The 27,441-nt window shown below is 47.8% G+C and overlaps 1 protein-coding gene across 4 annotated transcripts in view; it reads right to left on the bottom strand.

The window, feature by feature from the left end:
• The window catches only part of TTLL12 (Tubulin tyrosine ligase-like 12), a 288,546-nt gene that overhangs the window by 234,737 nt on the left and 26,368 nt on the right, over nt 1-27,441 (bottom strand). For 3 of the 4 annotated variants that reach the window (XR_010564211.1, XR_010564212.2, XM_065431507.2), the window contains exons 4-5: nt 18,494-18,629; nt 13,758-13,864 (exon numbers count right to left, since the gene is read on the bottom strand). Coding sequence is in view for 2 of the 4 variants with exons in the window: in XM_065431507.2 (XP_065287579.1) it covers nt 13,758-13,864; nt 18,494-18,629 (243 nt within the window). In the remaining 2 variants the exon portion in view is untranslated. Of the gene's footprint in view, nt 1-13,757; nt 13,865-18,493; nt 18,643-27,441 lie in introns of all 4 variants that reach the window. The other variant, XM_065431508.2, reaches the window with a different exon arrangement.

The following is a 27,441-nucleotide window of genomic DNA, read 5'->3' as shown; positions in this document are numbered from 1 at the left end:
GGAAACGACATCTGGGTCGGCTGTGGCGAAGCACGTTTCTAGGCCGAGTTTTGCGTCGATTCGCACTTTTTTATGCCCTGTTGCGAGTGCGAAAAGGCTCGTCACTTCTCACAGACCACGCCGACCACGCTGCGAGCTCGCCGCAGCCTATAGTTTAACGAAAACGGACTCTCCTTGTGCCGTGGGACGTAATGTGGGACGTAATTCGTTTCTCCTTCCGCTAGCCACCATACTCCCGCTTTCGCTCTGCTGTCGGCTCCGTCTTGGCTCTGTTTCTGACCGCGCGTTTGCATTTTGCGCAGAAAAGCCGTAGCGCCGTCTGCGGACGCCGTTCTACTCACCGATGGCGCAACGTCACTATGAGACCGTGATGTCAGTTCTCCTCGATCGGAGGGCGGGCGATTTGAACTGCGCAAGAGGTACGCGGACGCTTCAGAACGCATTTTCTCTTAAAATAAGTCTCTCCTTGGCACGAAACAAGCGTTTCGAGGTTTCTGTGATGGTATTTCAACAGTCCACGTTGACTTAATAGTAACCTTTAGTGTCCCTTTAACGGCGCTGAGCAGTGAAACAAACGAGATACACGCATGTGTACACATGCCCTTACTTTCGCTATTTCGCCGCTCCGTGCCGTGATGATAAAAGGTGCTGACAAACACGCGGGTCGACGGTCGCGCGATACTGTTAAAAATTCGTCGGGTGTACAGTACACAGAAGGGCACGAAGTCCGCAAGTGCTACTCCGAATCAGAGCAACAGGTTTGAACAGAGTCGGATGACGATTGCTTCTCGCTGTCCAGTCCATAGGCGCGTGCGATCTCTACCGCTTTCAAACGAATGCATTCGACAACACGCAGCTCTCGGACGGACTCCGCAACCTTGCCTTCCAGTTCTGCAGTCCGCTGCGATCCGGCCACGAAATGACATTTTATTTTGGTTGCTGCAAGTTGTAATACGTTGCTTTTGCCTCCACCACTGCCAAATGCTGTTTTCGGATAATCCAAGTTCGCGTTGTGCCGCCAGGTTGCCGTGGGCTTCTGCGTACTCAATCGCCTTTTTCTTGAAGGTGACGGTGAATTGACGTCGGCTTCCGCTCATTTTGAAACAAAATGAAAATGCAGCCTTTAATTAATATAACTTTGCGACAGTGGAAACGCAAAATGCCGGTGCCACAATGTCGCCACGCCATAGAATAAAGAACCAACGCCGCGCTGCTGATGATGTCGATGGCGAACGCGGCTGTTTATTTTATCCGCCCATTGTTGCAAGACTTCCGTAGTTTTTCCGTCAATGTCCGGTATATAAGTCGAGGGTCGACTTTTCGCGATGGTTTTTTGAAAAAAAGTTCGACCTATATTCCGGTTTTTACGGTACCTGTTGATGGCCCAATGCTCATGGAGAAGGCCAAATGGTTTGCTGTGGCCTTTGAAAAAGAAAGCTTCACTGGTGGCACTGGTTGGCATCAGCGATTTAAGAGTCACTAGAGCATCATCAGAAAGACCCTTTCAGGCAAAAGCGAGTCGACTAGCACAAGTCACATAGAGAAGTGGTTGTCCGAAGAGTGGCCAAATATTTCCGACAGCTTTTCGCCGTCGCAAATATTCAACGCAGATCAGACGGCACTGTTTTGGCAAATGCTGCCAAACAAGACTCTGCATCTGAAGGACACTGCATGCCATGGTGGAAAAAACAGCAAAATGCGCATATCGATTTTGCATGCTGCAAATATGGATGGGTCATGCAAACTACGGCCGTTTGTTGCTGGAGAGAGGAGGTCGCCAAGCTGCTTTAAGAACGCGAAAGGCCTCCTGGTTCGAGACGTGTCCAATAAGAAAGCTTGGATGACACGCTATTTTTTCGTTGCGTGGCTACAGGCACGGGATGCCGAACTGGAGAAGTCTGGCTGCAAAGTTTGTCTTCTTGACAATTGTTCGGCCCATCATGTCGTCTGCCCATTAGAGCAGATCACCCTCAACTTTCTGCCGCCAAACACAACAGCAAAACTTCAGCCTCTCGACCAAGGCATTGTGAAAGCGTTTAAGGTTGAGTACAGACGACGACTAAAGCAGAGGCTCCTAATCAACCTTCGATTAGGAATCGAACTCAAGGTGGACCTCCTCGGAGCCATTCAAATGCTGGCTGGTGCTTGGAATGACGTGAAGAAAAGCACAATCGTGAACTGCTTCCACAAAGCAGGCTTTGTGGTAGCTGCAAACAACGGATGTCTTGACAGTGAAGACGATGATGCTGGATGCCTGGACAGCAGATTTCGCGAGCTGTCGGCGTTCCCAGGCGCCATCCCAGGCGGCGTTACAGTATGCGATTTCGTCAGCGCTGATGACGGCGTGCAAGCTGTAGCGAATCGCGCTGATGTGGAGATTGTGGCTGACATCATGGGTGATGAGGACGCAGACTCGAGCAGCGGCGAAGGTTCCGACGAAGAGGACCAACCACCATGCACTGCAGCTGAACTTGCATCAGTTTTCAATGTCATTCACCGCTGTTGTGGCACAATGGAAAGAGCTGGCTTTTCTCATTTGTACACTGTCAATAAGCTTATGGACAGCTTAATGAACTTGATGGTGCAGAAATAAAAGCAAGCAAAGGTCACAGATTTTTTCTTCCGAAATAAAGTGCTCTGGTCATGACGCTGTGTTTTTGTTTTTTTACGTGCCTTGGAGGCACAGATTGGTAAGTTCCCGTTAGTCACGACATCGGGAAACTGCCTTGAGATGTGTGGAATGATTGGAGGAGCTTTTGACATGCATATTTTATATTCCAAATTATCGATATATCGAACTATTTCGCGATCCCCTTCAAGTTCGATATATCCGGCATCGACTGTATTGGCAATGCATGCAGCCACCGTCCAATGTTTCTGACTGCAAAGGGACCATGGAAACATTTGAAAAATCGGGCAGATGGAAAAAACCAACGTACGGAGGAAACGCACCATTTTATGGGTATTGCTATATGCCCTAGCTTTCTGCAATTCCGAAAAAATCACGCAACTGATGCTTTTTCCGTGTGCAGTCGCTGAATGATTTTCCGGACTCCAAAAATTCAGACATGCTCGATTATTCGGTCTGCTTTGCAGCACCGCCATTCTCCCCATAGACCATAATGTATAACAACTGCTGAAAGTTTGGACACCTTTCAACCTCTCGTCTGATTTTTCGGACACCCCTTGAGCTAACTCGATCGATGGCACTTGCCCCCACTGAGTTTGACCGTTGCATGGTTCAACTTGCTGAACGCCATTTTTGTTTTGAACTGAGCCTCCTTGTTGCCCCACGAGGTGGCGCTACTGAAAATCCTTGCCCATCATCATCGTTTCTGCCTGGTTCGGTAGAGTGGCTATGAGTGACTTCCGGTCTCAGCTTAGTAAGCCATGTCAATGCAATCCAGCAGCTCATTTAATTCTTTTTTCGTGCACGAGGCTGCGAGTAGGCCACGTTTTTGGTTTGTGCGACTGGTGCCAGCATGACAGCACAGTGGTGTTTGCTTTGTGTGCTGTGTCGAGGTTGCGGTGATCGAATGTGTTATATGGAAACATCGCATCAAGTGTCCAATGGCACCGATAGTGCCCGCGCAGACTGCGCTGGGGAATGCTGGCAAGCGTGGTACTAAATGTACCACAATATCACTGGCGAAAAAGCTTCCGTGCCATTCCAGGAAAGCCCTTGCTCCGCCCCCTTATCAAGCACTGCAAACACTGGCCTGCCATATACAGTTTACAAAAGGAACCTTCCGTATATTTATTTTTTGGCTCCCCCCCCCCCTTTTTTTAAGGCGCATCCCCATTAGCGGCACAGTGACTCGCCACACGCTGTTTACAGTTTGCCGACTGCTGGCAGACAGTGGTCTTGTCTAGCCAGCAAAAGGCGAGGTCTGCTGTCACACCGTACAGAGGACCTCCCTGCGGCACAGCTACGTGGACACTCAGCAACAGAGGAGTGGTCGCGGCTATGCTCACTGCCGCGATCGCTCATCACTAGGGGTGTGCGAATATTCGAAATTTCGAATACGAATCGAATATTTTCCTTATTCGAAGCGTATTCGATTCGAGAAATGCATATTCGTAAATTCCCGAATATTCGAGGATGGCCGAATAATGGTCGAAACGGCGAATATTCGGACAGACTGTGAATAATTTAGCAATTAACGAATTATATGCTTGCTCCACATTCTCCTAAGAACATGTTTGTTCACTGAGAGCTTCACATGATCCGCTCATTATCTGTATGCTCCGCATCAAGATGGCAAGTTGGGCCAGTTGGTTGGGATTCATAGTTAGGTTCGTTACAGCGCAACACAGAACAAGGACAAAAGAAGGTACCAAACGCCGACACAGCGTTACAGCACTGTGATCTTAAGTGCTGTAACGAACCTTACTATGAATGTGTACGCTCTGTTCCAGTCTATCTGCATCAGGCCCCGTGAGACATGATCAGTTCCGATTTTTTTTTACCAAGCTTTATTCCAGGGCTCTTTCATAACAATATATGATGTATAGGGGTGTGCGAATATTGAAATTTTCGAATACGAATCGAATACGAATAAGGCGAAAAACTTTCTTCGACTATCGAATCGAATATCGAATATATGTGTAGTATTAAAAAATTGCAAAACGAGGTAACAATAGTTTTATTACCCTTTCAAAAATAATATTGCATTTTACGAGGTTGCTTCAGGTTAAAGAGGCACTCATTATAGGTAATGCACTCAGGTAATGTCAGGTAATGCTCTGTGAGGTAAACGCTTGTTACAGATTATCACGAAGGAAAATTGACTGCTCAACATGTTCAGAAAGTAAGGGATCTCTATGCACTGTGACAACATTTGTCCAGGTAACATTTTCTAGGTTCATATTTTATTGCGCATACTTACAAAGCCCGAAAGTACATCATATATTGTTATGAAAGAGCCCTGGAATAAAGCTTGGTAAAAAAAAATCGGAACTGATCATGTCTCACGGGGCCTGATGCAGATAGACTGGAACAGAGCGTACACATTCATAGTAAGGTTCGTTACAGACTTAAGATCACAGTGCTGTAACGCTGTGTCGGCGTTTGGTACCTTCTTTTGTCCTTGTTCTGTGTTGCGCTGTAACGAACCTAACTATGAATCCCAACCAACTGGCCCAACTTGCCATCTTGATGCGGAGCATACAGATAATGAGCGGATCATGTGAAGCTCTCAGTGAACAAACATGTTCTTAGGAGAATGTGGAGCAAGCATATAATTCGTTAATTGCTAAATTATTCACAGTCTGTCCGAATATTCGCCGTTTCGACCATTATTCGGCCATCCTCGAATATTCGGGAATTTACGAATATGCATTTCTCGAATCGAATACGCTTCGAATAAGGAAAATATTCGATTCGTATTCGAAATTTCGAATATTCGCACACCCCTAATGATGTACTTTCGGGCTTTGTAAGTATGCGCAATAAAATATGAACCTAGAAAATGTTACCTGGACAAATGTTGTCACAGTGCATAGAGATCCCTTACTTTCTGAACATGTTGAGCAGTCAATTTTCCTTCGCGATAATCTGTAACAAGCGTTTACCTCACAGAGCATTACCTGACATTACCTGAGTGCATTACCTATAATGAGTGCCTCTTTAACCTGAAGCAACCTCGTAAAATGCAATATTATTTTTGAAAGGGTAATAAAACTATTGTTACCTCGTTTTGCAATTTTTTAATACTACACATATATTCGATATTCGATTCGATATTCGAAGACAGTTTTTCGCCTTATTCGTATTCGATTCATATTCGAAAATTTCAATATTCGCACACCCCTACTCATCACCAATATTTCGCTGCTAGGCCTTTTCTGGCTCACTTTGAATCTGTAGCAAACGATGCTTCAGAACCAGCCGCCGATGTTCCCAAGCAGCAATGTTTTATGAACATTGTTGCCGCTTTACCCTCTCGCAATAATTTCACACGAAGAAGAACACATGCTGATATTTGCGGCGCCGCCAGCTGCAATGCGGGCATGGCGAAGCTGTGGTTCACTGTCAGCCGTCGGTAGCCATGCACTGCAGCCGAGCTCGACTTGTATCGGAACTCTCGTTAGTGCTAAACATTTGACCATGGACTTCAAGCGGAATGCTGCCAACTTTTGGGTCTTCTGATGGTTTTGCGAGTGATGAACCACACTAATCTTTGTATTGTAAAGGGGGTTTATTCAGGTCCTAGAGAAGCAGCGACCATAGCGGCAGCAGCAGCTAGGGCGCAGCCAGTGAACGAACTGGGTATGAGCCACGCTATGGCAACGGGGCTTTTTAGCCTGCCGATCTTCGTCATCACAATCACCCCCGGAATTGAAGAGTAGCCATCCTGGCGATCAAGGAAGAGGTGAGAGGATTGTAACATGACTTCAGCCGGTCAATGTGCACAGTCTCTCGTCCCCGACGACGCAGATCGAGAGATGGTGACACGGTCTCAATCATGTAATTAACAGGCGATGGTTGCGCAACCACGCGGTAGGGCCCGTGGTACTTCGGGAGGAGCTTGGACGAAAGGCCAGGGGCAGCAACAGGCGGTACCCAAAGCCACACGAGTGAGTCTATAGGGAAGGAGTGAAGGGGTGGGCTGAGGTCATGGCACTCTTTTTGGCGGCACTATTGAGCAGACGTCAAAGAAAGGGCCAGCTGTCGGCATTTCTCGGCGTACTGAGCGACTGTAGAAACAGGTGAGCACTCAGCGAGGTCCGGCCAGTACGGGAGAACCGTATCAATGGTGCTGGAGGGATGGCGGCCGTAAAGCAGAAAGAATGGTGAAAACGCGGATGACACCGCGTTTCAGCATATCGTTCACCTGGTCATTGATAACACGTCTTTCAGTCGCCGATACTCGGTAGGGATGCTGCCGAATGGGTGCATGGCTCTCAGTGTCGATGGTGTGCGAGACAGTCGTTGTGTGGCCGAGGGATGTTGCTTGGCAGTCAAAGGAAGAAGAGAAGCCTTCGAGCAAGTGAAGAAGTTCATCGCGCTGCGTCGACGTAAGGTCACTGGCAATAGCTGGCGTAAAAGAACGCGGCAGTGACTGAGGAGGCGATGCCTGGAGAGCGGCAAGATAAGTGGAGTCGTCCGTCGTGTCAAATATTGAAGATGAGGCCAGGGGTTCTCATGGCGGCGTAAAGTAATTGGTTCGGCCGATGGGTTTGACACGCACATCAGAGAGGCGCCAGTCTTGAACTCGAGGACGGCGAACGGCAGTGGTAGTGAACGGCGGCAAACGAAAAGTTCAGACGGAGCAAAAAGTGCTGTTCCGGCATCTACAGAGTCACAAGAGATACTGACAAGGGGGGATGACCAGGCAGGCATAACGGTGTCTTCAGAAACGGTGATTTTGTGACAAGGGTCCCTCTGGTCAGTAATAATGTCGCCCGAAAGAGAAACAGCTCGATTTCGGCGCGGGCGCAGTCAATGATCGCAGGATGTGTAGAGAGAAAGTCCCAACCTAATATGACGTCGTGTGAACAAGATGGCAACACGATGAATTCTACGATACAGAGGACGTCCTGAATGATGACATGAGCGGTGCAGGCGCCGGATGGCTCGACGTGCTGTGCGTTGGCATCCGAAGGGACAGTCCAGAAAGCGGCGTCGTCACTTTTCCTATCTTGCGGCAAATACGGGCATCTATCGCTGAAAGTGCAGCGCCGGTGTGGACAAGTGCTAGCGTCAATGTTCCTTCTATTGCGACTTCAATAACGTTCTTCGGGGAAGTGTGAGGCCTTATACATTTCGCAGACACCGCAGTTCTCGCCTCCTGAACTGCGATGTTTAGTTTTCGTGGTGCAGAGGGCTCCGCCGTAGATGCATGGGGGAAAGGGAGCGGCGGCGAGGATAAGGTAAACGGAGAGCGGAGAATGCGGTGTCGACGACAGGAGGAGATTCAAAGGTGTCCGAAGAGTTGCGGTGTTGTTGGAAACGGGGCGCATATGGACGCACATTGTTGGGGACGTTCGGTGTAAGGAGGCGACAGTGACGTGCTACATGTCCTGCACGGCCACAATAAAAACAAATCGGGAGATTTTCTTCCGTGCGCCAATGATCTTGGGGTCGTGCATACTGCACCAGTGGCCGGACTGGAGCGGATACGGGCGGGCGCAAAGGCGGCCGAAGGGGACCGTAGGTTTGGTGTGCAGGCCTCGAAGCGACTTTGGCGTACGTCAGGGGAGCGGCAACTGGAGCCTGATAGAGAGAAGGTGGAATGTGGTCGGCTACCTGCTCCTTGATGACATGTCGGAGTGCGGGCGCCAACGGAGAATTCGACTGGCCATGTGTAAGGGGAATCAGAGAAAGCTGACGAGCCACCTCTTCACAGACGAACTCCTTGATCTGCAGCAGCAGCGACGTGTTATCCAGGGAAACAGCCAAGCTCAACATTGAAGTCGCCTGAGGAGGAGATTGGCGGGTGTCTATGCGTTGTTTGCGGAGTTCGTCAAAGCTTTGGCAGAGACTGACGAGTTCAGAGACTGTCGCCGGATTTTTAGCCAACAGCATCTGGAAGGGGTCGTCTTCAATGCCTTTTAAGATATGGCGGATCTTCTCGGCATCAGCCATTGCGACGTCGACGCGGTTGCAGAGGTCGACAACATCTTCTATATAACTTGTCTCCCCGCACTGTTACGCACAACTGCGCAAATGTTGCTCGGCGCGAAGCTTGCGAACGGCGGGGCGCCCGAATACCTCCGTCACGTTAGTTTTGAAGGCTGTCCACGTTGCGAGATCACGTTCATGGTTGCGGTGCCACACGCTGGCGACACCGCTCAAATAAAACGTTACGTAATTCAGTTTTTTGGTGTCGTCCCAGTGGTTGTGGATGCTCACCCGTTCGTAGTCAGCGAGCCAGTCTTCTACGTCATGGTCTTTGGTACCGCTGAAGATGGGTGGGTCGCGTTGACGCAACGGGCCGGGGCAGACCACGGTAGTCACAGGGGCAGTGGGTTGTAGTTGCGATGGTCCTTCTTCCGGTATAATGAAGACAGGCTGCAGGGTCCGGTTGCGAAGTTCCAGAATTCCTGTTGTACCCCGCACTTCCACCAATTGTAAAGGGGGTTTATTCAGGTCCTAGAGAAGCAGCGACCAACGCGGCAGCAGAAGCTAGGGCGCAGCCAGTGAACGAACTGGGTATGAGCCACGTGATGGCAACGGGGCTTTTTAGCCTGCTGATCTTCGTCGTCACAGTATTAATAATGTTTGTGCTAAATAAAACATCACAAGTCTATGCCCACTGCAATTTTTTTTCATGCTGGAAAATTTTGTTGTCGCCATCTTGAATTTTGGTGCCATTCCGGGTAGCCCCCCCCCCCCCACTTTGCCGGTAATTTTCACTTGCTTGAGGGGGGTGCTTGCTCAGAATTTTACGGTACGTTTTTCTTTAATGTCTCAACAGTGTGGGTGACATGCCTGAAGATGCGCTTCACCAACATACCGTACGGTGAAGCCTGAGTTATGAACTACTGTGGATTATTATTGCGATAGAAACTATACAGACACTCCAGGCACATTTATACCGCCGGCGGCAGGGTCACCATGATATTCCGTATAAATTCTAAGGTTGATAACATCGTCGTCGCACTCCATATTCAGCATGCGTGAGTGAAAGCGTGCAAGGGTGAGCCGACAATGGTGGCTCCATCTCATGCGCGTAAGGGAGGAAGGCCGGGAGAAAGCGCCCTGTCTTTCAACATGCACAAAGCAATGGAGGATGTGATGTGGAGGGACGGGGGGCTCGCACTGCTCCTGCAGCTTGAAAGCGATCTGCAATGGGGACAGAGTGCATGCGCCGACTGCTGATAGCTTCGTGTGGGCTGTGCTCTCGCCACTTAGTTTGCGTTGAGGCGAGAGGCAGCACGAAAGTCAATTCGCCCGCTGCTACTGCCATGCTTCCTCACTCCAGCATATTGACAGCGAGTGCACGTGGTAATCAAGTGAGATGTATTCCAGTTTGCTTGTGCATGCATGTCACCATGCTTGTTAATTTAGTTAGTAAGCAAATGATTACAACTTTATATGACTGATAAAACTGCTATCCGTACTTCGTATAGCTATCTACTAATTTGCTATCGCAATCGATGCTTCGCCTTTCAGGCGAAACTGCCAATTTTTTTGAAGCCCATTTTTACATAATAGACCTGAGGGCAATTCAAAGCACCTAATGTTTAACTTTTTGGTGTAACATAAAACTATTCCAATCTGTTTTTATTCCAAATCTGCCATTAGCTATTCGTGAGCGGTCCAAATGGCTCAGTTTTCCCCCATACGGGCATAAAGACAGATTGGAATAGCATTACACTATACAGGGCTTGGGACAGAGACGCCCTCCCCGCTGAACCCACTGCAGTGCGCACCTCCCTAATATCTAGTTTGTCCATACTCCCTCAGCCTACTTCTCATTTAGTTGAGTAGTTTGTTGGGCCAGTTGGTGCATGGTGAACATATAACAGTTTCCAGCAAGTACGAACGCGAGCACAAGAAGTAGAAACGGACAGGACAATGCTGGTGTTCTGTCCAGCGTTGTCCTGTCTGTTTCTATGTCTTGTGCTCACGTCTGTACTTGCTGGAAACCGTTATATGTTCTGCTTCTCGTTGTTATGCACTTCAGCTAGGGAGCACCGCGCCATTGCCCCACTCAACCGTGTACTCCCTAAATACAGCCGCCCTAGCCGTCCCGACCAACGTTACTAGACTAGCTTCAGTTTTAAAACTCGGCGCCGTTGCGCGGAACCGCCACCTGCCCGCGCCTTCGTGGCGCTGCAGTCGCGCCCGGCTCCACTTCCTCACTAGCCGGCTGCGCGGGCAGGCCGGACTAAGCACGCGGTGCAGCGTTTGTGCATTCTGTGGTTCGTTGTTGACCGCGAATTTTAGCAAGCATGTCATCCGTGGAACCGTAGCCTTCGCCTAGTTTCTTAAGAATATCAGCAGACGGTGCCGAAGTGCTGCTTGCCTGGCTGCATAGGCCGCTATCGGAACGATGTACCAGAAACACCGATATTTGGCACATACATTCATTCAGAACAGGTTACGGACAACATATGCTGAGAAACACTCTTCCACATCTCTTAAACCTGTGCCAACATTACAATTTAAATCTCCAACGCACCCGGTCAAAAGATTTGCGTCATTTTGTTTCACTTATAAGTGAAAGGGTGGCACTTTCTGTTTGAAATGTACGACATGATATTATGCACATCACTATGTTTTGCGGAATTGTACATTTTTGTAAAAATTGTCATTTGTGATATTCCTTTTTGTCTGTACTCATATGCTTGTACTGTTTGCCTTTTTTTTTCTAAACATCATGTTTTGTATCGGGAAGGCGAGAGCCTGTCAAGCTGGATATGTAGCTATTTCTCTCCCCCTCCCACATCCTTGGGATGGAAAATACAGGCATTATTATTATTATTGTTATTATTATTATTATTATTATTATTATTATTATTATTATTATTATTATTATTATTATTATTATGTCGACAGTTCGATTCCTCGTGCCGACCGCGAACTTTCTGCGAAATCCACGGCACGTGCTCGTGCCACTGCTCCCGCGTTCGTCGTCATCTTCCACAGCTGGCTGCGTGGCCGTTCATCTTTCCACCGTAGAATTTCACTTCACTTCTGTCGTCGTAATGGGGAGGCCGCGTTTACGGGGGTATGAGCCATTGCTTAAGGGAGTATGAGCCACTCATGGTCTTACGTAACAGAACGATTTAATTTTGAAGAAGTAATTTCGAAGAATCGCAAGCGGCAAATCGCAGACGAAGGCTGCTAACCACGCCGCCGAGCAAACTCGAGACATCGAACGCAAGCGACAACTGCGAACTGCGGGCATACCGTCAGTGACGTCGTTCTCTCCGTCGCAGCCTATTGTGTGTGTAACCTCATGACTGAGAAATACTTCAATGAACCCTCGGGATTAACCCAGTGATAAACACAGGGGCCGCATGTTTCAGCTCCGCCGATTAAGCATCTGCCCGGAATGAAAAATCCAACTCCTTTATTTATTTATTTATTTATTTATTTATTTATTTATTTATTTATTTGTGGCTTGTGTGCACCAAGACCGACCTCATCTTTCTTTTTGCAGCGCTTCTTTAGCGTGGTGAGAAGCTTCGGTGGGGATGAAGATCATCCTACAATCACGCACTTTGGCCAGATATTCAGGCTCGTGAGCCTAAACTGCGCGAAATGTTAAGACCACAGGAAGAAACACATGACATTTAGAAACTCAGCTTCTGCGCTTCGCTGTATGCGTTTCTTCCTTTCGTACAGTTTACCCCTCTTTCAGTATTAACGAACTGTCGCGATAAATCTTCTTGCTGTAGGTGAATACCGCTTTCTCGTGGTATCACTAATTTGGACAAGGGAGAACGCCAGCGAGCGTGAAACACGCGCAAACTGCCTATCCGCACGAGCTCAAGGCTGTGCCGAGGCGTCTGCAGTGGAGCCCGATGGAACAGCGTTGCCACCTGGCGGCTGTCACAGAAGTGGCGACAGCGGCTGTAAGCGCGCGGGCGGGGAGTTTTACAACTGAAGCTAGTCTAGTAACGTTGGTCCCGACAGCAGCGACAATAGCCAGGAGCGGTCACGCATGCCGGCCGCTTGCCGGAAAGTTCAGTGCTACAAGCGCAAAAATTACTAACTGTGTGGGAGGCGCCATCATGCGGTATGTGGAATGTGAACGACTGCACTCTTTCTCAGAGAAAGAACGCATTCGATGTTCGTGGCCACTGCTGGAGCACACATGCTGAAGCTGTATTGGCGCAGTGTGGTGCAATTTCAGTCAAGGTTCTGTGTCTGGTGCAATTTGGTGCAAGAAGTTTCGTTTGTATCAAAATGGCAAAATCGGTGCAGGAGTCCCACCCCTACACTCGTCAAGGTTACGGAGACTGCCGTGAGCTTGCGAGGTGAAATGAGCTGCCTGCAAAACGAGCGCCGGACCAATGGCGAACCGCGCTCGAGTCGCGTGGCGCCCACAGCCAAATGGAAACTCTGGAACAACCTGCAATCATTTGCGTTTTCTTAACTTTTTTCTGCACGGAGGAGATAGCCGAAGTGGCAAAGTCGAAGGTGAAGAAATATGCTTTATGATGAGGCCAAGATCGTGGCGTTTTGATGCGCTGTTCTGAGCATATTGTCTCTTGAAAAACACTGTTCTTTTGTGATTTACGCAATATTTCTTGCCACCTTGCTTGATACAAGTAATTCTTTAGAGCACTTATACATGGTTTTCAGTGATGATATTTCAGAATTACATAGAAAGAGAGTTATGGAAACTGAAAATGTGATTGTCACATTAAAAAAAGTATATTTTGACCCTTTATCATGATGCGAAAACTGCATCCCCCTTAATGTCATAATTTAGGCTGGTATGCCATTTAGCGACGGGACCATATTTACTGAAGCACTGCCTGCTGTCATGGCACTGGAGAAACTGTATGCTTCTCCGACAGTGCACAACATTGCAGTGGCAATCGTAGCCGTGCAGAAACCTCAGGAACTGGGCTTGAACATTAACTGCACTTTTTTAAATGAACTGTGCTGTGCAGAGGATGCCCCTGAAACAAACGGTAGAAAGCAGCCCAGCCTGAACTAGCTCAATGTGCAAGCGAATCAAATGCACCTATTAACTACAAAGTATTTCTGACTAGTAACACTCAACATACATGTGTGGGCAGGTAAGCACACGGAAAGAAAATGGTCAAAATGTGCTTCCTTCAAACCTTACCAGATGGGAACCGAGTCCTCAGTGGTTGCCAGTGGTCCTGCAATGCTGTACGTCTGGTTGTACCTCCACATGCGCTCAAACACAGCATCCACCAGTTCAGGCTGGTCCTGCAACATGAGAACAAGACAGCATCAGCATGCTAGGTCTAAGCAGTAGATGTCCATCATGCAAAAATGACGCCAATCTAAATCTCTAGGTTTATGGGGTGCTTACCAAGCTGACATTTCCAAATTCCCCGAGTTTTCCAGGTTTCCCCTGACTGCCTTTGCAATATTCCCTGAGTGACACAGAACTTTGTTTATGTCAAGACGGGCTCCCTACATCATGTCACCCAATGGTGTCACTCTCTAGTAAGCATGTTAAAAAATAAAAAAAAAAACTTAATCCAGTTTGAATAGTAAGCGATATTGTTTACTTTATTCAAAAAGAAAGCAGAACGGACGGGTGAGTAAAATGCACAGCAAATAAAATATCTTCGAAAGAAATAGTAAAACTGATTGCAAATCGAGTCAAACATTCTCAAATACGAAAAAGAAAGAGATGCATACAGAATATTTTCGAATATGAGCTACCGTATTTACTCGCATAATGATCGCACTTTTTTTGTCAGAAAAATTGACGCAAATTCAGGGGTGCGATCATTACGCGGGTTAAATTTACCGCGGAAAAAAAAAATTTTTTTTTCGCCCCGCGTTTGCTGCGGGATGCGAGATTGCGGGTGCGGGACACCAAAACAAAAATGGCGGCCGGCAGAGCAAGCCGAGCGCGCCGAACGCGATTTTTTTTTCTTCTCGTGAGTACATTACGTGTATTGAAACAGTTTCTTCCGTATCAGTGATGAATAATATCGTTAATATCGGCAAGTTTGCGGCAGTAACGTAGCCATGTCCACTTTGAGGGGACAGAAACAGGTGGGCGCGCTTAGCTGCCAGTGACAGAAATGCATGGGTGACGTGCTGCGGAAACTGCGACATCTGTCTTCACTACTATCCTAATACGGCACGTTTCCGCTAAGGGTGGGCGAATATCTTAGCTGTGTTACAAGCGTCGGCGTATGAATAGGGTACACTTTTAACGTATCAGAGTAAACGTGGCTACTATCATTGCCGCGCGCGATTTGTTGCGTGCTCACGAGTGCAAAAGCAGATGAAAAGAATCGAAATGCGCCCTTATTGTTTTTGTTGAGATCAACCATTATAAAGCCAACCCATAATAAAGCCAAGATTGGTTGTACCTCATTTTGTCATAGATGTGCGGAAAGTGATGAAAGTAATGAAATGAGGCATCTACTTAAGAATGTTTTGGTGCGTGCAGGCCGCTTGGCTTGTCTTGAAGAGTCGTTCGCGTAGCATTCGACAGATGGTAAGCGCGATCATTATTAGCTAGACTTAGCACACGACATATCGCTGCGGCAAGTTCGGGGTGCGATCATTACGCGGGGAATAAAAAAAATCGAATTTTGACGACAAAATTTAGGGGTGCGATCATTACGCGAGTGCGATCATTATGCGAGTAAATACGGTATTTCTATCAACTGATAGCAAGCTAATTGGTATGAGGCCCGAACTTTATCACAAGTGAGATTCTCACGCAACAGCTGGTAAGTCAACCTCAACTGTCCTGACATACTCTCAGCTTGCGCACAACTCCTCAGTGTTGCGTTTCACTGTTTGAAAGAGTTTCTTTGCTTGGATGAGGGACACCTGCACCTTGGCGACAGCCAGCAGTTTGCTTTTAGAGTGCAAGCTCCTTCAAAAATGTGGTGGCGGCATGCTTCCTTTCCCGTTCATTTCTCAATGCGTAGGTCCTTTGTCTTCTTGTTCTCCTTCGGCTGTGCATTTGCCACACGGACTATTTGAAGCATCTTTTTGGACAGTTGTACAGTCAGCATCCGATTTCGGACGCAAGAACGTCCGAAAAAATGAATGCATGTCTTTTACAGTCCTTAAGGGCTCAAACCGCCACAGGCACGTCCGAAAAAGCTCTGTAGGCCTGCCAGTACATTTATTAAGCATATAGGTGCTTGTACTGTAACAGGAGATGGCGGGTGCACGCGTGTGTAATTAAGGAATACATACTGTGTCCCGTGACAGTTGCCTCTTCCCACACGTGTTATGCTTCACAGCGTAACATTGCTGTAACGAGGCGAAGCTGACTTTCGGGAACCGGCATTATGCAATGCACCGTGCTTTCCGAACTTTGAAGCCAATTGCGATGACCACAAAGTGGTGCCATTGCTGACAGCGAAAAACTCTTTCAATGAAAAACACCGCACAGAACGGCAAGAAGCTTAACACCAAACGTCGAAGCAGCTAGGCCTAGCATTGCCGCTGTGGTGGCTACGGCTGCCAGCGGATCTGCGTGCAAGTGTGCCGGTTCGAGGCAGCGAGGTTATCAAAGTGACGGCGGTGGTGGTTTTGATTAGTGCCGTTTCGGACCTGGAAATCGGATGGCTAAGGGTTCGTGTGTCCGAGATTTCAGACATTCTTATACAATGACCCTATGGGGTGCGTAGTTGTGTCGCGAAGGCGTCCGCATTATCTGGCATCCAGAAAGTCGCTAGTTGACTGTACTCTGGCAACTCCTCCAGCCGACGAAGCAGCATCAAAGACCAATTGCTACGATTCCTTTCTGTTGCTCGAGCCAGCATTACCACAACTTTCGTTCCCTTTCAATAGAATTACAGCTAATTTTCCCCGATAGAAGCACAAATTCCCTGAGTTTTTTAGACTACTCAAGATCCCTGAGAATTCCCGGTTTTCCCGGTTGGTAGACACCCTGGTTTATCTTAATTAAAGATTACTCTCATCATATTTCTGATTCATTTGCCATGCGTTAAATAATGCTCCGGGACCTCTACATTTTGGAAACAATATTGCCACGGCTTAGAGTGCCCCCTAAATAGCTTTTCGACAGCCAGTATCGTTTCCCAGGAGGTTACTGTGTCGTGGCATCATGACACAGAAGGTGACAATGTGGGAGCAGCACAAGGTGGGGTTTTGACAATCACTCTAGCTCACTTTTTATGATGCTGCTTGTTGTGGGAGCCAATGTTGTACAGTACAAGTTCGTTAATTCAGGTTTCAACAATGGAAACCAACATTGCAGCAGGTTGCGGCACATTTCGAGAGTGCATTTTAAGGCACTCGCTCCTGTGACAAGTGGCAACAGCTGCGTAAAGGCGCATTTTTTATAGTCCAACATTCTCAGCATGTGAGTAGGCGTTGCTTGTGGCCAGTCATGCCACGCCGCTGCTCTTGCCTCAGCCAAAATGCCATCCCCTTCCATGCGCGCTCCATCAGCTGCTCTTTTTGGAGCATGCGCAGAACGATCTCGAATCCGCGCGCTGCTTTAAATGGCTGCCTGCGACCATCAGTGAAGCCACTTGGGCACCTTTCTATCTTCGCACGATGAATTGTGGGTCATTGTAGAGCAAGAGCCACCTCGACGTCAACATGACGTGTGTGTGCATGCTCATTCGCATTAGGGAGTATCGTAACTGTCGGTGAATTTTATTGCCGACTTTCATTAGCTCGAATTTCGTATAATTAAAATTTTCTTAGCATTTCCGGGGAATTTGAATGGAGCTTTTACTGTAGGATAGTGGATGACCATGCACGCTGGAGCGAGTGCGAAAACATCACATTGTCCTGCTCTGACATGACCACCTTCTGTGTCACGTCACACACAGTAACCTCCCGGGAAAAGAAAGTGGCTGTAGGAAAGCTATTGTATTAAGTTATTTAGGGTGTGCTGAGGCTTGCAAGTATCTTTTTTGAAGGCAATGCAAAAATAAGAGCATTATGCACCCCACAAGGCTTTCTACTCACTTGTCAAATGCTACAAGCCAAGGTGAGAAAACCCCGAAGCTGATTGTTTCAGCTATACAGAAAAATATGCCTGCACCACTGGCTGAGGCACCCCAAATTTATGTAACAATGACAGAGCAGACGGTTCTAAAATTTGCCACAGGGCACTGACCGAATGCAGAGATTTTTTTTCTTCCCTGGGTTGAAATGGGGGTAATCTTTGCTGTCTGCAAAGGAGTTTCCTGCCACATTGTTTTTGAGAGCCGACGACACTCCATAGCACAGAAACATACAGCATTTGCGCGATTGGCCTCCTTATTGGTTGACGCCAGCTGCAGCTTTCAATTCACTGCCAACATATTGTGGAACAGGATACGTCCCCATTCGGGCCAGCATTGAAGACAGCCTAAGTAAACACCTAAGAAGACAGCTTCGAGCCCAAATAATGAAATGTATCTGAAACTCTCTGCAAGATGCTCTAATGACATGACGCCACCTCGCATCTGCAAGAAAAAGCTAAGAAAAACACATCATTGTATTTCAAAACTATGCATGCACCCATCTATGAAAAACACAACGTAGCTTACACTGAACTCGTAAGAAAGCGTGAATGTGTTCTTTTGTAAGCAGACAACCTTCCCCGGAGTTTCCAAGCCTTCCGTTCAGCTGCCACCTTGTTAGAACAGCAAAGTAGTACACATTGTTTTTGACCTCAAAGCTGTGTTTATGCAAGCTTCGTCAAAATCAGAACAAGACAGTATGGCCAAATTCTGCTTAGCTGTCTATTTAGCCATTTATGGCCAGTACTAGAACACTAACCAATGAGTGGTGGTGCTGCTTCTCTAGCTATCTACAGCGAGTATTGGAACACAGCCTGGATATTATGGCAAACTGTGCAGAAGGGGCATTAGTCGAAAGGCTGCCCACCTGACCAAGGATGTAGCCCGGGGGCAGGGGTATCCCCATGAGCTGTGCCATGCGCTGAAGCAGTCGCGGCATTTCCCGCAGCTGCTGCCTCGCCTGCTGGGGGCGGCAGGTCCATGCGTGGTCCACCAGATAGACACTGAAAAGCAGTGCTGCAATCAGAAAACCAGCAGTCCAGGGCTCCCAAAACTGTAAGAAACTACCGCAACATTCAGACAGCAATTGGAAATATAGTCTGCTACCACATGCAAATTCCATTGGGTCCGCGCAGCACGTAACTGAAGGAAAAGTGGTGAAAAGAAAGCTAGCTTTTTATTCTTACGTGTAATTTCTACCCATAAATTTGCCATCGAGCAGGCCTGCGAAGCAGTGACTAAGCAAGGCTTGGACGTCCCGACTTGGGACACCTGAGCCCGGGTCATCAGTCTGCAGGACACTCAAGTTTTTACGAACGAATATCTAATAATACAGAGGCTCCTTCTATAGCTAGCAATGAAATTAGAAGGGCCTTGCAAGACATGAAACGGGAAAAAGTGGCAGGATATGGACTACCAGTCGATTAAATCAAAGATGGAAGACACTAGTGGCCCTTTATACGAACTGTATATTAACTTCAAGGGTCCCGAGAACTGGAAGAAAGCCAACATTGTACTAATTCACAAAATTGGAGCATTAAAGAATTGAATAATTATAGGCCAATTAGCTTACTTCATTATGCCAAAAAAGGTGAGGCCTGCAGACAGGACACAAGAGAAGTGGACACCACAAGTGCCAACTATCAACTGAAGGGAGCACTGAGGCGAAAAAAAGAAAGAGGACATAAAACTCATCTGCACGAGCTCTGGATCTCCTCCTCTCCACAAGCTCTGGACCTCTTTTTGTGTCTAGTCTGCACGCCTCACCTTATTTTACATAATGAATCCTTACCAACTAGCTCAGCTTTCTGTCGTTCTAGCTTACTTCCAGTATTAAATAAAATATTCGCCAAGATAACATCCAATAGAATAAGGGCAACACTGGACTTTAGGCAACCAAGAAAACAGGCAGGTTTCTGGAAGGAATACTCTACAATGCATCACACCATGTCATCAATCAGGTAATGGAGAAATCCGCAGAGTAAAATCAGCCTCTCTATATGGCTTTCATAGATTACGAAAAGGCATTTGATTCAGTCGAGACACCAGCAGTCATAGAGGCATTACATAATCAAGGAGTACAGGACGCTTACGTAAATATCTTGGAAAGTATCTACAGAGATTCCACAGCTACCTCAATTCTCCACAAGCAGGAAGATAACTATAAAGAAAGGGGTCAGACAAGGAGACACAATCTCTCCAATGCTATTCATTGCGTGCTTGGAAGAAGTATTCAAGCTATTAAACTAGAAAGGCTTAGGAGTAAGGATCAACAGCGAATATCTCAGCAACCTTTGATTTGCAGATTACATTGTCCTGTTCAGCAACACTGGGGACGAGTTACAACAAATGATTAGGACCTTAACAGAGAGAGTATCAGAGTGGGGTCGAAGATTAATATACAGAAGATAATGATAAATAACCGGGCAAATAAACAAGAGTTCAGGATCGCCAGTCAGCCTCTAGAGTCTGAAGGATTACGTTTACCTAGGTAGATAAATCACAGGGAACCCTGATCATGAGAAGGAAATTCATAGAAGGATAAAAATGGGTTGGATCGCATACAGCAGACATTGTGAGCTCCTGACTGGACGCTTACGGTTATCATTGTAAAGGAAGGTGTACAATCAGTGCATTTTACCGGTGCTGACATATGGGACAGAGACTTGGAGACTGACAAAGAAGCTGGAAAACAAGTTAAGGACCACGAGAAGAGCGATGGAACCGAGAATGTTAGGCATACCGTTAAGAGACAGGAAGAGTGCGGTGTGGATCAGAGAGCAAACAGAGATAGCTAGCTAGCAATTGACATTAAGAGAAAGAAGAGCTGGGTGATGTGATGTCAGCAATTCACGCACGCCAAGAGCGCATGCGTCAATGCCTGAGTGACATGACGGCACGCCACAGTTTGGCTACTAAAACTACTAACTCAATAAACGTACGTTCATTCCTGTTCCTGCGTCCATTACTTCAGTGGCAACGAGGATTAACCCCCACGGCCAGGGTAAAGCATGGCGACGCAAGCCGGGCCGCCTATTTTTGACGAAGGGGACGACAAGTGGGACGCATATCAGGTGCGATTAGAAGCTTTTTTCGAAGCCCACGAGATTGTCAATCCGAAGAAGCGTTGGGCCTTACTTGTTGCCGCCCTTAGTACCAAGACGGTGGATCTCCTGGCAGGCTGTTGTGCGCCTGGCAAGATTCAGGATCTGATGTACGAAGCAGCAGTTCAAAAACTGGCTGAGTACTTTGCACCGAAAGACAACAAGATAGCGGAGTCTTATCAGTTTTTCACAAGGAATCAGCAGGCTGACGAGTCGATAAGCGACTTCATTGTTGAGCTACGGAAAATGGCTAATAGGTGCAATTTCAGCCAGGCGCTAGAGAGAATGCTGCGCGACAGACTTGTCTGCGGTCTACGGGATGCATGCTGGAGTGCGTCGTAATCTGCTGCAGGAAGCAGAGGATGTGGTGCTAGCCGCTGAGATGGCGGCACGCAACGTACAACAGATGGGGGATGGACCAATTGGAGAGGGCGTCCACGCAGTGCGAACGAAGCAAGAGTGGCAGAAGTTCTTCAGAAGACCACAGCCAGACAGGATGGCAAAATCGAACAATGAAGTACAGACCGGCTGTCTTTGCTGCGGAAGCGACACCCACAAGACCGCCAAATGCAGGTTCAGCCACGTTGAGTGTTTCTCTTGTCGGAAAAAGGGACACCTGGCTTCAATGTGCAATTCCAAGCCACGCCAAGAAAATGTAGCTCACAGTGAGGAACCTTCATCGGACAGCGAGGACTACGGACAGTTCCTGTTACACCTCAGTGAGTCGTCGACAGGAATGGTTCGGCCGATATGGTGAATGTTACTGTGGTAAGGGGTGCCTGTGGACCCAAGTGGACACAGGGTCACCAGTGTCAATAGTGACATGGCCAACTTATGCCCAGCATCGCCACCGTTGGCCCAGGCTTGACAAGTCGTCGTTTTAACTGAGTTGCTTCCTAAGGAGACTACCGGTGAAAGGACAGCTGGCAGTTCCTGTCACCTACGATGGGAAAACCGCCAACGCAATGCTAGTGGTGCTCGGCTGTTCAGGCCCAAACCTGTGTGGGCGAGACGTAATTCAAGCATTCCAGCTCGCTAGAGGCCCAGTGCTCAACGTGGACGTCAACGACGGTAAACCGCCAGCTGCTGACCAAATTGCCATTGCTGCCACGCTAAGGGCGGAACATGCCGATCTGTTTTCGCCAGGGCTAGGATTAATCAAGGGGCCTCCGGTTCATCTACAGTTACGCGAAGGAACCGTAGCGCAATTCTGTAAGGCCCGTTCTATACCGTATGCGCTACAAGAGCCTGTAAATGCCGAAATCGAAAGGTTCACTGACACGGGCATACTGACGCAGGTCGCCAGCGCCGAGTGGCCGGCACCACTCGTTCGCATCATCAAGAAGGACGGCTCCATCTGCTTGTGCGGCGATTTTAGAACGACAGTCAACACAGCATGCCACACAGAACAATATCCGCTGCCAAAGATAAGGGACATATTTGCGAAGCTCAGCGGAGGGGAAGTATTCAGTACAATAGATTTGAAGGATGCATACAACCAGCTACCAATAGATGACACGACAAAGAAGCTGCTGGTGGTAAACACGCCAAAAGGGTTGTATTGCTTCAACCGGCTACCGTTTGGGGTGGCGTCAGCACCGGCGGTTTTTCAGAAGCAAATGGAAGCACTGTTGCAAGGTCTACCGGGTTTGCAAGTGCACTTAGAAGATGTGGTGGTCGCCAAGAAAAGAGGAAATTGTGACATGTTGCACAAGGTGTTCCAGCGGTTCAGGAAAGCCAATGCTAAACTTCACCCGCTCAAACGCAGATTCCGTCAGTCGGAAGTGGAATTATTTGGTCACCGCATTAGCACAAAAGGCCTGACCGGGAAAGGACATAACTGTGGCCGACGCATTGAGCTGTCTTCCCGTGCAAGCGCCACATGATGACAAGACAGTGAAGTCAATGTTGAAAGATGAACGGGAGTATGTGCTGCTAACAGACCATCTGAACACAGGGGTGGTGTCATCGCACGATTTGGCCGAAATGACAGCACGTGATGGCACGCTCATGGCAGTTATGCGTTACGTTCAGGAAGGCTGGCCAAGGAAATTGCCGGCAACACAAGAAGCATTGCGACCTATGTTTCAAAAGAAACACGAGCTGACATGCAGCCATGGTATTGTTTATTGGGGCCATCGGGCCGTGATACCCGCCGCAGCTCGGGAATCAATCCTGCAGCTGCTGCACGATACCCATCAAGGCATGTCGGCGATAAAAAATCTGGCACAAGCACTTTTCTGGTATCCCGGACTTGACAAGGATATCCAGAATATTGTACACGCATGTGCAGTGTGCCAGCAAAACTGCAGCATGCCACACGCGCAAGAGCCGGTTTCGTGGCCGAACACATTTGAGCGATCGTCTAGAATCCACGTTGATTTCGCAGGACCAGTCGAAGGACGAATGTTGATGATCGTAGTGGATTCGCAAACCAAATGGATCGAGCTCGTTCCGCTTAAAGTAACCATCGCAGATAACACTGTTGAGGCGTTGCGGGGCACGTTCAGCAGATTTGGGTTGCCATGAACAGTTGTCTCCGACAACGGGGCACAGTTTACAAGTAGACAGTTCCGTCAATTCATGGAAGATAATGGCATAGTACACCTACGATCTCCTCCATATCATCCGCAATCCAACGGCCTGGCAGAAAGGGCAGTACGCACTGTTAAAGAAGGTCTGCGCAAAAACGTGCATGGTACCCTTGAAAGGCGCCTGGCCCGATGACTACTGCATTATCGGCGCACCCCACTCCAAAACGGAAAGACACCTGGCTTCTTGCTTCTTGGTTTCGAACCACGTACTTTGTTGGATAATGTGGTGTCACAACCTTTTTCTGCTGCAGGAGCACTTCCGCGCAGACACTCGCCCGGACAACCGATCCGGTGCAAGGACTATAGGGCAGGTGCCAGCTGGAGACCCGGAATGATACAGAATACTAGGGGCGCCCACCTGAGCACGGTCAAGATGGGGGATGGGTAACTATGTGAGCGTCATGAAGATCAGCTACGACACCGAGCGGAGGCTCAACAACCAACATCGTTGGACGAGGAAGACACTGAAAGGAACGGAGGGTTAGCCCCACCAAACGAAGATGCAGACCCTCTGGCGGGCTTTTCGGGAACCAGCCCCAATTCCTCGGCTAACGAAGAGCATGAAATGGGAGCTGCCAACACTCGAGTTCCGGAAGAGCACGACATGGGTACTGCCAATGCTGGACCCCTGGCAGTTCCAATTTGCCGATCAAACCGGCATCACAATGTGCCAGACCATTTCTAGAGCTCGTCCTAAAGGGAAGGAATTGATGTGATGTCAGCAATTCACGCACGCCAAGAGCGCATGCGTCAATGCCTGAGTGACATGACGTCATGCCAGAGTTTGGCTACTTAAACGACTACCTCAATAAACGTACGTTCATTCCTGTTCCTGCATCCACTACTCCACTCGGCAGGTCATGTAATGCATAGGTTGGATAACCGGTGGACCATTAGGGTTACAGAATGGGTGCCAAGAGAAGGAAAGCCCAGTTGAGGATGGCAGAAGACTAGGTGAGGAGATGAAATTAAGAAACTCACAGGCGCTAGGAGGAATCACGTGGCACAGGACAGGGGTACTTGGAGATCGTAGGGAGATACCTTCGTCCTGCAGTGGGCATAAAATAGACTGCTGCTGCTGATGATGATATAATAATCTTTATAAGTCTATGCTCATTACACAAAGGTATTGGCAATAAAGCTGTACATTCAAACTTCGATATTGACACGTGAACTTGAAAGGTATTGGCAATAAAGCTGTACAGTCAAACTTCGATATTGACACGTGAACTTGTTTATCTTTTACGGGTAAGCGCTTTACCAACTAAGGAATGTTATCGCTAGTGCAGAACGCACCTACATGTATCGGAAGTTTCTAGAATGTTATCGATGCTTCGCTGTCTGTTGTCGCCGAACCTTGTGTAATCTGACTGCATGTATGCGCGACGCAAATGGTGTAGAACTTTGTGGAAGGCATGCGGGTCCCGGCGATTACTGTGGAACATTAGGCGACTGATGTATAAAAGCCTGCGCGCTTGACCCACTGATCAGATTTCGACGATCACAGACTGTGTTCACCGCTGTCGCGGTTCTTTGACCGTAGCCTGTTTTTGTGGGCACAGGTTCGCCCAATAAAAGTTAGTTTCGTCTTTCACCGTATTGCTACTGTGTTCTTTACGGTCACTACCATGTGACAATATAACGAAGTTGTGCATGCAGCAAAAACTTCGTTAAATCACAAACATGATCAGATCTCACTCGATGACTACAAGCTCACTGCCACAACAGGAGTGAACACTTCGAACAGTGTCTTGGACACTTTATATTACGCGACCGCCAACGCTAAATGTGTGCATGTTCCTATGCACTCGTATTGTGTACTTCCTCTCGTCTTTCGTCCGGGTTGCGCTGCCCACCCATAGGAACATGTTTAATCACCAACTCGCCCAGCTTGCGGTGTTAATTCACTAAATGTGTGGGTACACAATGTGCATGAAAGCACAAACCGCCTCTGCTTAGCTTTGCACTTGCCACAGATTACCTGCAAGATACACCATGAGCATGGTCCACATGCGAGGAGATATGAACGCTTGAAGGAGAGGGCAGATAGGCACGCATTCCTGCGATCCCCCCCCCCCCCCCCTGCACATTTGCTCCCTATCCATCTCCTTCGCACAGAAGGAATCGTCAACTTTTGTGTTGCTCCAAGCACTGCAAGCTGCCGCATGCAGGTCCTCTGCAAGTTGTTTACCGATGCAACAAATGGTGCAGTGGCGCTTCCTGCTTAATATGTCTCGGCGCAAACACTTTGATGGCTTTTCTCTCCTATAACTGTTGTGCAGAAGGATGCTGCCTTGGCCAACATATTTAGTTTATTGCTAGCTTAACTAGCCATTCAGGCTCTAAGTACATGTTTGAAATAGCCCAAAATATTATTAAATTACGAAAACAAAGATAAATGGTTTCAGTGAAACTTAGATCTGGTAAAGAAAATAATTTGTTATATTACAAATTATTACATTAAATTATTACATTAAATCGACGCTCCTTATATCGAGGTTTGACTGTATAAGATTTACTTCATTATATCTATGTTCATTTTATCAAGTTTCAACCGTATTAAGAAGCTTTGTTTTCCAGCTGGCATGAACTGTGAAATTTATTTTTAAAGTATATTACTCACATCATGCAAAATATCATGGTCAACAAACCCAGCTGGACACGTTGGTTGAGTATCATGAACGTGTGAATGTGCTTAGCAGACGTCGACAGCAGAACTGAAGGACAAGGCACACAGCACATTATTGTCTAGTGCTTCTATTCTTCTGCTGACGTCTGTTAAATGAACAAGTGAAAAAATATGCTCTGTAAGAATCCCACTTTAAGGGCTACTCTAGAGTCATTTCTCTTCTTAAAGGGACACTAAAGGTTACTTTTAAGTCAACATGGACTTGAAATACCATCACAGAAACCTCGAAACGCTTGTTTCGTGCCAAGGAGAGACTTATTTTAAGAGAAAATGCGTTCTGAAACGTCCGCGTACCTATAGCGCAGTTCAAATCGCCCGCCCTCCGATCGAGGAGTACTGACATCATGGTCTCATAGTGATGTTGCGCCATCGGTGAGTAGAACGGCGTCCGCAGACGGCGCTACGGCTTTTCTGCACAAAACGCAAACGCGCGGCCAGAAACTGAGCCAAGACAGAGCCGACAGCAGAGCGAAAGCGAGGGTATGGTGGCTAGCGGAAGGAGAAACTAATTACGTCCCACATTACGTCCCACGGCACACGGAGAGTCCATTTTCGTTAAACTATAGGCTGCGGCGAGCTCGCAGCGTGGTCTGTGAGAAGTGACGAGCCTTTTCGCACTCGCAACAGGGCATAAAAAAGTGCGAATCGACGCAAAACTCAGCACGACCCAGATGTCGTTTCTCGCACCGCCACCAGGCGCCTCTACTATACCTCAAACTCCAGCGCAAGACGCCCATAAGCTGGTACTTCATTCTATGACGCAAACTTCGACGTTCGTCGCAATGGACCCTGACACCGACAGATTGGCTCGCGATGGTGGGCTCAACTTCAGCGATTTGAGCACCGACGAGCGCGACCTGCTGCTGAGGGCTTGCACTGCCGGCGTCGTTGCGTACTACGACGGCGGCCTCGACACCGGCTCTCCGGAGCGAGAAAGCAACGAGGGTTTCCCACGGCATCACATGGACGTGGCATTCTCGCTGCTTGTTCCAAATGAAAGTTTCGCGAGCCAGCAGAACCCTCACAGCCCGATGCGATAACGAAAGTACTGAAACTCCAAAGCATGCGCGGCGCAGAGTCGAACGCGCAGAGTCGAGCGAAAATGAAACCTTTCGAACACCCATATTACTGAAGGGTAACGTCAAAATGTTATTTTTTCTCGTCTTATAATCGAATGAAATGATATTTTTAATACGAGTAGTTGAGTATTAGTAACACAAATTATGAGGAGTCCTTTCGTCATCGGGCTAGTACCGGAATGTCGCTGGGGGGTCTCAAATCGTGTCATGCATTTACCTCAATTTCTCGGTTACTAAGCTTTGTTCGCAATTAAATTGACGCCTTAGACGTTCTAGAACATTGCTCTGCCACTTTAACTTGAGTTTCTGGTAACCTTTAGTGTCCCTTTAATTTTGTGCTTACATTACTA

The sequence above is a fragment of the Dermacentor albipictus genome, unplaced genomic scaffold, assembly GCF_038994185.2.
Source record: "Dermacentor albipictus isolate Rhodes 1998 colony unplaced genomic scaffold, USDA_Dalb.pri_finalv2 scaffold_16, whole genome shotgun sequence".
Taxonomy (NCBI): Eukaryota; Metazoa; Arthropoda; class Arachnida; order Ixodida; family Ixodidae; genus Dermacentor; species Dermacentor albipictus.
The sequence above is the reverse complement of the archived record's forward strand: the minus strand, read 5'-3'. Positions and strand labels throughout refer to the sequence as shown.